This window comes from Nicotiana tabacum, chromosome 7, assembly GCF_000715075.1.
Source record: "Nicotiana tabacum cultivar K326 chromosome 7, ASM71507v2, whole genome shotgun sequence".
Classification (NCBI taxonomy): domain Eukaryota; kingdom Viridiplantae; phylum Streptophyta; class Magnoliopsida; order Solanales; family Solanaceae; genus Nicotiana; species Nicotiana tabacum.
This window is the reverse complement of record NC_134086.1, coordinates 127,334,708-127,345,653: the sequence shown is the minus strand read 5'-3', so window position 1 is coordinate 127,345,653 and position 10,946 is coordinate 127,334,708. Positions and strand designations below refer to the sequence as shown.

Here is a 10,946-nt window from a genome sequence, read left to right as displayed (position 1 = left end):
TAAGGACTCAAAAACATTCCATGTAGGGAGTCAATAGAAATTCCAAAACCATACTGATAACCAATTAAGGCAAGTATGATCAATTAAGGTCATAAATAAAGAAACATATAAAATTTCAACACACACTAATTTTAGCAGGACATTTAATAGGAATCAATCAGTAAAATCTTCAAAGAATACTGATTTTATAGGAAAGAGTTATTCAGATTCCCTAAATAGAAATCAATTAAGCAAAACCTCACAGAAATACCAGATTTAATAAGAAAAGTTGGTTCGAATCATCAATAGAGATCAATTAGGGCAAAATCCCAAAAAATATTGGATTTAACAAGGAAAACATTTGAATCCCTAAATAGAATCAGTGAGTGTAACTGATTCACAGAAATTAACATAATAGAAGAAATCAATGTAACCATTAGAAACATCTAGGGTTCGAGCATACATACAAGGATTAACCAAATACGTAAAGAGATGAACAGATTAAACACTGAAAGTAGAAAAAACCTCTTGAAGAGAAGTCTGGGAAGAACCTTAATTTGAAAACACTTAAGGTTGATTGACAGTATAGAAGTCAAAGGACCCTCAAAGAAGACAACTTTGGAAACTTGAAAGCACTTAAATCATACAAACATTCGAACAATAAAAATCAGAGAAATCAAAAACCTAAAGTAGCGTAGTGCTAAAATCGGTTAGTAGTAGAGAAGTAGAAGAACCTTAAAGAACAGCCATGGGAATTTGAAAATACTTCAGATACACAAAGGTTCGACCAACAAACAACAAGAAAACCAAACCCTAATATAACAAAGTGCTCAAAAATCGGTTAATCAGTAAAGAAATAAGGGAACCTTAAGAAAAAACAATGATGAACTCAAAATCGCTCTAGATCTACAAGGATCTAGACAGATTCGAGTCCAAACATTAGGTTTTTTGAAGAAAAGAGAAAGGGTAAAGAGAATCTGGTCTTTGAATCAGAAATTTGAGCCGTAAGACATTGATAGAAAGCACTCACAGACTATAGGCAGACTCTTGGAGAGTTTTGAACAAGATCTGGACTAGATCTCTTCGAGGTCCTTCCACGAAATCACAAAATCGAGCAACAAGGGGAAGTAGGGGGCAAGTAGAAGTATCATACGGCCATGGAAATCCATGGATCGAATAGGAATCAGAGGGATTAGGGCTGGTTTTGGGTGGCGGCGGCTAGGTTAAGGTTGGGTCTCAGAGAGACAGAGAGGATTAGGGATTCTAGGGCGGCTGTTTTGTGAGAATGAATTAGGTTAGGGGGTTTGTTTGGTTAAAAATGGTAAGAACAAATAAGGGCCATTGATCTCAGAGATCAATGGCCAGGATTAGGAGGGGGCCTGGGTCGGGTTAGGTTTAATTAGGGTTGGGTTTGATTGGTTTGGGCCTAGTTTGATAGGCTAGGTCCGAAAAAATAAAGGAATCAAAAGGCTATTTGTTAAATACCCATTTAATTGATAAAATAATTTTATAAAATAGTTAACAGTGAGAAAAAAACATTTCAAAGCATAAAGTGCTTTAAAATAATTATTCCACATTTTAAAAATATAATGGACCAATTTCTGGTAAATGATGCAATGATGTATGCATGAGCTATAATTGCAAAATTATTGCAATTGTAATCAAAAGGTGTAAATCTGGCCATTTGTAAAATAATTTGAACTTAATATGGCTATAAATAACAAATTAAATCAATGAAATATTATAGAGCCATTTGTGATGCAATTTTATAATTATTTATATAAATAAAAATACTAGAATAAATTGATTAAAAAATATAAAAATTATGGAGAAATATCAATTGATGCTAATGCATAGTTTTGAAGGTATATATGCACCTTAAAAATATTATAGAGAAAAATTGGGTATCAACATTAATCATGCTATCGCGGACCACAAAAGGGTGCCTTGCGGCCGCTAGTGCTAAATCTGCGGACCGCAGAAATATTGCCTCGCGGCCGCAGTTCAGAATTGTGCGGCCGCATACCTCTAATTCCTAACAAGATGAAGAAACATGCGGACCGCACATGGAGTTTTGCGGCCGCAGAACCTCCCGAGGGGCATTTTTGTCTGAAATTTTCAGCCTTGTATAAATAGAAAAGTTTCACGAAATTAGGAGTGTTGAATATTCTAAGTATTGTAGCCGTTTCTCTTTGCTTCTTTAGGAAACTTTAGCTTATTTTGATGTTTTAACATTAAATTTCTCTATTTTAATCTTCCAATATGAGTTTCATTATCTTTTTTTCTTTGTTTTCTTCTACACCCACTACGAGTAGCTAGATTTTTACTAGGGTTGTAACTCAACCCTAGTGTGTAAACCTTATGAGTGATTAATTTTATGCTTGTTTATGAATGAGTATTTATTATTTAGCTTAGTTTATGCTTCAATTGTAGAATTAATGGTTGCAAACATTGATTCATGTCTATTTGACTTAGTCTCTTCTTGAGAAAGAGAGACCTAGTCTAGGTTAACTTAGCTAACAAGGAATTGGGTCAATTGAGAGATTGATTAACTCAATTAAAGGGTTCAACCTAGAGATAATAATAACCCGACTTGAGCTCTCATCAACCGTTTTGGTAGATACTCATTAGGTCTTGAGAAAGCCAAATTTGGCAAAACCACTCTCTGACCGAGAGGTATTATGTGGGTAATGTAGTGTTGTGGTCAATAAAAGGAGCATAAAGTCTTTATCCCATTAGGCAAATACCTAAGTGATGGTGACCACCCCTAGGCCTTTTATATATTTGGAAAACACTCAAAAACAATTAACTTTGGTTTTATATCTTTAAATTTGCAATCATTAGCTTAATTATAGAAGTAGAAACAAAAATCTATTTGTGGAAGTGCAATCCAGATACTTCACTTACTCATTCCAAATACATACTACTAACTCACATTTTAGCTCCCCCTGAGAATTCGATCCCAGCTCTTTGTTGGGTTTTATTATTGCAAATGACCGTATCATACCTCTTTAGAGGCATGCATTTGGACGTGATCACTACTTTCTTTCTAAACTTCCTCCAATGCCTTCTTGTAATCCATTGCAAGGTCTCAAGCACTGGTATTGTTGGAAGAGGTATACCTGACCAACTTGTTAATGCCCCTCTCATGGATCTAACCCAACTACATTCTACAAACGCCAAACATGTGCTGATGAGTCTCTAAAACATCCAATTCACATAGGCGACATCATGTGTCTCCAGTAACCAGAATATACAGCTTCAGTAGTTTCTCCTTGGTTAGCAGCTTTTGTTGATTAGCTAACCACAATATAAATCTTTGTTTGGGTAGCATAACACCACTCCATATCAATTCCATCTCCCACGGTCTTGACATTTGACCTAGCAATGCAATATGTAGCTGCTTGAGACAGTGTATGTGTTTCCATTATACCATTGTGTCATATTGTGCTTTAGTCCATTATGCTTCTTCCAATATCAGCTGTAGTCTGTAGGTGGTTGGTGATCCCATATATTCCTACATGTTTTCATATAGATGTCATGAACCCACCTGACCCACAGTACTTCCTTGTTTGTCACTAGTTGCCATAGAAGCTTGCCCACAGCTGCCACATTCCATAGCTTGCACCCCTTAATATTTAATCCTCCAAGTTTCTTGGGTCTACAGATTGCATCCCAAGCCTCTAGAGCCAATTTCATGTTCCCTTCGGTACTGCCCCAGAGGTACTCTTTACATTTTTTGTCAATTTCTTTTATGACACTGTGGAAGTATGAATACAGCTCCTCAGAAATTATATACTGAAAAGAGGATAACATTAATAACTTGCAGTCTATCAGCATAAAAAAACTATTTAGAATAACCAGAGTTAATCCTCTTTGTAATCTCTCGACTAACTGATCACATTCAAAAAAATTCCATTTTTTAGAAGTTAAAGGTAATCCTAGGTACCTCATAGGTAATGTACCAATTGAGAATCCTGTGGTGTTCATAATTGTCTGCTGTAATATAATTCATTATCAATCCCTGCCAAGAAGATATTTGACTTGTCCAAGTTAGCCACCAACCCATATACTTCACTAAAGTGGTTTACAACCTCCATCATTCTGTGAATCAAGTTGAGAATTGAGATTGCCTTTGCAGAACAGCATCAAATCATCAGCAAAGATGAGGTGGGTGAACTTCGTATTCTTGCAGATGGATGGTACTAGAAATCATGGAGGTCACTCATTCTCTTTAATACTCTAGTTAAATATTCCATGACTACGAACAAATATTACCTATAAATCATGACAAAATTCGAATTATCTGCTCTAATTTTCAAAATAATTAATGATAACATATTGGTAATAATAAAAACCCGATATGCATTCTAATTTTCAAAATAATTAATGATAACATATTGGTAATAGTAAAAACACGATATGCACAAGTATTTCGCTAAAATAAGAAAAATGCATTGCACTGACATTGACTAGTTAAAGCAAAAAATTTATACTAGCAATAATACGAGTAAAAAAGAAGGATTAATACTAGCTATACTGTTTAATCTTCCCCAGGTAAATAGCTAGTACATTGTTGCGCTAGACAGAAACTGTTAGCTATTTGATTTCGCAATTTAGATTACTAATTTCAATTATCTTAAAAAACAATCATATAATTATTTTTTAGATGAAACAATAATATAGTTCTTTTTTATACAGTCAGTATATTATTAAACACCTGTTCTATTAAGTAATAGCATCCGAATAGCTATGTTAAGGTAACTTTTCTTGAATTCCTTATAAATTGAAATTAGGGAAGAGAATATATATAACACATTGTTCTGAATAGTATAAGTCAATATATAAACTTCGAAATACAAATGTTTCTGTCATACTATGCACTACTTGTTAGTTAGCTAGTTATACTTTGAAAAGTTGCAGCAAGTTTTTTTCTCTTTTTTCAAGTGCCAATACTTCCAGTGCCTCCAGCTCCATCAAAATACATGGATCCGGCAATGCTACCGCTGCTGACACCTTCCATGAGTGCATATTTCATGTCTTCTGATGGCCGCCAGTGTCGCTTCCTTTGGTTTATGAACCAGTTGTTTATCTGCTTCGGGTCTAGCCCAGTGATCTCCGACAGCCTATTTTTCTCTTCTTCCTGCATTGTCATCTATGTTACTTTCACAATTAATAGAAAACACCTGATCGTTAGCCATCACTCTTGATCCTGGATACTGCACGTTCGTCACTTCAATCTATCCATTCTACCACTAAAACAAATGAGTTTAACTTCTGTATGATTATCATCTGAAAGAACACTACACAACCGTTCATAAAAAGTGACATTAGTAATTAACTTCGATTATAAGACATGCATGTTAAGATTCTTCACTGCGTATAGGTTGAATCCTTAACAAGTTAGAGTGACAAATAAACAGACGAGTATTGAGTAGTAACTATCAATAATATCAGCCCGGGCATTTGAGTAGAGGCCCTAAGTTAGGGAATTGGCCATTATAGCAAAGGTGTAAGAGGAGATAGCATGTGGGGGGTCCGTCACAAAAGCTATATATCCTGCCTTCTCAGATCTCGGAAAGAGTACTACAATTTCTAGACCAGCATTTCTAGCAACACAGAGTTTTAAGACATCCTTAAACGAATGGCGCCGAGAAGGTGTAGAAATTACCGTGGGATAAGGCCATCTGTAGTGGGTATTCCACCAATCCAGCAATGCAGTTCTTGCATCCTTGGGTAACTTGCCTTTCTTCCTCTTCTTCAAAAATTCCTTTCTCAAGCTGCTAAGGTAGCCACTATATTTGCGCATCAGCGTTTCTTTTAGCTCATTATCACCTTCACGGTTAGCAGGAGATTCTTGAGTACTATCCACTGCTTCCATTTCCCTGCAGCCTAGATCCTCGTCTGAAGTACCACCTGCTTCATCTGTTATAAACTTAACTTAAATCAAAAGTATTCATATGTTTTACGTCAGCTGGCACTGGCTGCGGCACATCTTTTGCATTCATAATCAAAGATTCATAAAAAGCAAATTTCAGTTAAAAAGAATCTCAGACCAAACAACACTTATATTACATGGAGTACCTCAAAGCCCGAACAATAGCACAAGACATCAAATGTTTTGATAAATTATGCAAATAAAATATCACTAAAATGAGAATTAATACATTCAAGATTGATTTTGATGGTTCACTAAATAACCAAATCGACTTATGACCTTACAAGCTTCCAACACAGCTCAAAAAATTCTCCATATATAGAGTTCCTTATCACACCCTGAATAATTTCGATAAAGAAAATGGTAAAATAGGGGATAAATAAAGACAAGAACATTGAATCGCTTCATGCAGATGGACGTTTAGTAATAGTGGAAAATTGGTAATTCCATTTTGTGATTGTGTAATGGACCCTGCAAATCACTAGTGATATGGGAGAGTGCATGCAGTTGGAAAAGGGAAAGCTATTTTGTTTCTCTTCTTTGCATTACTTGTGTCCTTAATTTGTACTAATATTGTGAATAAACTCTACCTTCCTATCAAGTGTAAGGCTAAACTTTCACTGGCGGAGAGAGCAATTGTCGGGCGAGACTATTGCAGTTATATCATAATTCAAAGTATTGTTGCATCACTGCATAGAAGCAGCTTGTCCTAGGTTCGAGGCCCACCTAAAAATGCTCATTTTTTCAGCAAAAGTTAAATCCAACTACTCCTCTGCAGGCCAAGCAACAAACTCCACCAAATATTAGCATCTTACGTACTATTTGCATGAGAAAAAACATGGTTTACGCAATTTAAGAGAACTCCAGTGGTATTGTTTCATAACATGCATAGACCGTTGCTGAAATGAAGAACATGACAGCAAAAGACATGGAAAGAGAAAAATAAAATTCTTACATGTTGGGTCCCTCATAATGCAAATTTGGCCTTCTCAACACAAAGATTTAGAGCTTACACGAAGTGGATGGAGAGAGGGGGGGGGGGGATTTTACATGTTGGCTCCCTCATAATGCATGTTTGGCCTTCTCAACGCAAAGATTTAGAGCTTACATGTCTATATTACTACATTGAGTTGGTGAATAAATTGTGGAATACAAGCATAAATTTGTGGCCAGGCTACGATAATAAGGAAGAGGCATCTAATTCTAGCTTACATGTAAGTAAATCAAACATTCTTAAGTATTACAAACAGAAATTGGGGGTGTACGTAAAAATTTTCAAGTAGTTTTCCTGTGTTTCTACTCTCTTGGTTTCATCCTTAATACAAACTCTAGCAGTACAAAATAAAGAAGAATGGAAATCATGCTGGAAACTTCCAGTCATGACCCTCAGCAAAACACAAAGACACACGCAAGTCATGCTTAAAGTATTTGCATATATGATCAAATTAAAGCAACAAATAATAAGAAGACTTCAATACAAAGATGTTAGCAGGTTTAAATTTATTTGCACATTAAACAAGTACTGCATGTAATAATACAAAAACCATTCAAGCCCATATCATTGAGAATTTCCCGATTTCGAAGTACCACTTGCTCCTAAATTGTTAGAGATCCACACACTGTTAAGCAGGATTAATTGCATGACTAGGGAAAGGAGTAAGGACAAAAATTAAGACATGTCATAAACACAGACAGAAAAAACTGTAAAACGGCATGACAGACACGGGACACATTTAGGGGTCGTTTGGTACAATGGTAGGATATCCCAGGATATCCTATGGGGTGGAATCCCATGACATAAGTTGTCCTGCCTTCTATATGGGATAGCTAATCCCATAATTTTAGTGTAAAAGTTATCGCAGAATTAGCTGATACCCCCAAATCAAACATGGGATAAAGTTAATCTAAAACTTTATCCTTGGATTATTATTCTTATCCCATGTGCCAAACTATGCCTTAGAGATATACCTGTAATGCCAATACATAATAAAATTTCAGCTTAAATTCTTCTTGCCAATAATACAATTTTTTACACCAAATAAATTGTAAGCATGTTATTTCTTTTTTAAAAGAAAATTCTATCCGACAACAACAAGGGAAGTGAAAAAAAGAAAAATAATATTAGGATGGCATTTCTCTCAATTTTTGCAAAACAAGAAAAGAATTCAATTTTCATAAAAGCCGCTTGATAAATAGAGTTCTTGCAAAAATGGAAACAACCGCTAATTAATCTCCTCATTCCCAAACCATGTCCAAACCTAAGCCTTCATGTGTCTACCCAACAAATAATTATTAGAGACAAATACCTAATTTCAAATTAAACACATTCGAAAACATGTCTATTATGTGCAAGTAAATCACATGTTCATGTGCAGGTGTATTCTTCAGCACCATAATATCAAAACATAGTGTTAATGCTCCGTATGCCTCGAACCTAATATACCTTCTATCAAATTGGACCTGCATAGTGTTTATATATACATTTTAAGCCTGACCGTATCGACCATATATTCAATATCATCATTAATAAAGATCACCAGTCATCCATAACTTTCAAGTTCCATGACCAAAACATTCAAGTGGAGGTTTTATTATATGTAAACCATCTATTTGAATTTTCATTTAAATCCAAATTACTCTCTCCGAAAATTTAATGAAAAACTCGAGCTAAACAAGCGAGTAGGTTTTTGGCATCATTGTGTTTAGCACCACTGTCTAGGGCAATTTGAGAAAGAAAAAGAAACACCCAATTATAAAGCACATAGATAATGCACTAAAATGACAAGTTGTCTTATTTCATTTGTTATTCTAATTTTCACATTTGCCTAATTTAAAACAATTTCACCCATGATTCAAGTGTCTAGAGTATTTTGAATCCTACCCAACCCAACCCAGCCGAGCTTCTGTTACATGATGGAAATCTACAGCAAGTAAAAGCTAAATTTCCGAAATGGAGTTTTAATTTCTATGCACCAACAATATATAGATTTTAAGTCAACCTACAACAATAATTAAGTTACCGGAACTATAGAATAACATGCTATAGTTAGTAAAATTGCACTAGTAATATTTTAAAAAAAAGAATATTACCGCTGTATAAAACTTAAAATTAATGCCTTAATTCCAATGTGAGAGATAAGAAACAAAATCTGACAGCAATAGTCCCAAAGGGATGCAGCCACCGAAAAGACCAATTTCCAAGGCTACCAACATGCCTCCTATTACCTTCTCGCAACCCTAATACAGAAGGGGCCAGCTAAAGTATAGGGGGGGTCCGAATCAATCCTGAAAAGTTGAACGGAATAGTATTTCTGACCAAAGTTAGTACTTTCAACCCACCCCCCAAGACAAAAAACCCATAAACACACGCATAAACGATAGTGATGAGTCAAGAATCAAGACTACTCATGTTTCACTAAGTTAACAGAACCAAGAAAGAACAAAAAGAACAGTGAACCTACCAGATAGATAATTGTTGTTAGAGTTGAAAGAGGTGGTGGTTGTTGTTGTTGTTGTTAAGTTTTCTTTGCAGAGAGAACTGAGCTGCGACTCAATGTTATTCAAGAACGTCGTGGCTTCATCAAACGGCTTTGACAACTCCTCCTTGTATTTTAGTAATACTGCACAATATGATTCCTTCACAACATAAAAATAACAAAAAAAAAACCTCACTTTAATTAGTAAATGAAAACTATCTAGCTAACTAGCCACTATTATGTGTGTGTGTGTGTTGATGAGTCTTCCTATGTGGGGTTTTCACCATAAAATCATCAAGTTCTGGATCAGTTCCAATTTCAGTATTGTGGCAGCTGGATATTAAGTGGTTCTCTTTGCTGATTTCTTCAAGAATTGATGCCATTTCTTGGGGTGTTCCAACCTTCATATATCAACAAAAAAAAGGTTTTTCTTTCAATATATATACACGAACACCTTGCACTTGACATAGGAAAAAAAACTGTACAAGTACACAGTGAACACAATGATGATAGAAGAAAACAAGGAAAGAAGATGGATTTATTTTGATTTACCTTTCGGCATTGAAGGTAGGCAGATAATAAGTTAGGATAAAGAGGATGATTAGCAATCTGAGCTTTAATAAGATCTGACATCTCCAAACTGGCTTTTTCAAGATTATTATCAACACTACTGTTATTAATTGGCCCCTCTTGTTGTTGACCAGTTATGTGCTCAAGGACTCCCACAACATGATTATTGTTACTCGAACATGCAATAGCAGAATGAAGTTTGCTCAATTCATCCATCATCAAATAGTACTAAACAAGAAACAATAGTAACTTGGTTAGAAACCAAACAAACCCTTTCACATACACACACAGTGTGTAATAATAAAATCTGCGAAGTTTATTAACCTGCACCGTTTTAAGGTTTATTCCAAAGTTAAAGAGGAAGAGAAACAGGTGGGAGAGGAAAGGTCCAAGGGGATTATTATAGAAGGAAGAGATAGAGATAGAGAAAGACACCTGGAAAAAGACCCTACTTTAATTTTATTTTCTTTTTCCACACACACACACCCGAGAGTTAAATAAAAAGTTGATAAAGACCAGTCCAGACTTTGTGTTCCCAACACTAGGGTAGGGGAAAGGAAAGAGAAGCGAAGGGCGGAGTGTTTCAAGGGTTCTAGAGGTGTTGCGGATTGGATTTATCTGGCATGATTGATTGGTTCAGAGATGATAAAAACTAGTTGCAAATTTTTTATATTCAAATCTCACTGACAATACACTTATTTGAAATAAGGACAAATATTGATTATTTGCTAGTATTTATTTTGCTTTTTATTAAACTTTTTATCTAATATTATCGTGTCGTTAGAAAAAAATTCGATTCGAAAATAATTTTACTAAAGTCAATATATGAGTAGTTATATAGACCTTTTTTCTTTTGAAGAATTTGGACATGTAAAGTACTTTCGTTTTTATTTTTATTAATGGCAAGAAGTAGTCACACACGTCATCATCATCAGAAAAATATAAAAAAAAGAGAGAGAGAGAAAGGTGCCGAGGGTTGGGGA

At 35.1% G+C, this 10,946-nt stretch overlaps 1 protein-coding gene across 4 annotated transcripts; it reads right to left on the bottom strand.

Annotated features, from left to right (window-relative positions):
• Positions 1-4,734: 4,734 nt before the first annotated feature.
• LOC107817797 (homeobox protein knotted-1-like 1) lies at positions 4,735-10,589 on the bottom strand. 4 transcript variants are annotated; one of them, XM_016643666.2, is made up of 6 exons: positions 10,288-10,589; positions 9,946-10,191; positions 9,678-9,794; positions 9,379-9,553; positions 5,651-5,904; positions 4,735-5,122 (listed from the first exon to the last, which is right to left on the bottom strand). In XM_016643666.2, exons 2-6 carry the CDS (start codon positions 10,180-10,182, stop codon positions 4,922-4,924), a joined length of 984 nt encoding a protein of 327 aa, XP_016499152.1. In that variant the 5' UTR covers positions 10,183-10,191; positions 10,288-10,589; the 3' UTR covers positions 4,735-4,921. The 4 variants fall into 4 exon arrangements, with proteins under 4 accessions (XP_016499152.1, XP_016499153.1, XP_075112845.1 ...); XM_016643667.2 differs by having other exon boundaries at positions 10,399-10,589; NM_001326004.1 differs by having other exon boundaries at positions 4,762-5,122; positions 10,416-10,504.
• Between the last annotated feature and the right edge of the window lie 357 nt (positions 10,590-10,946).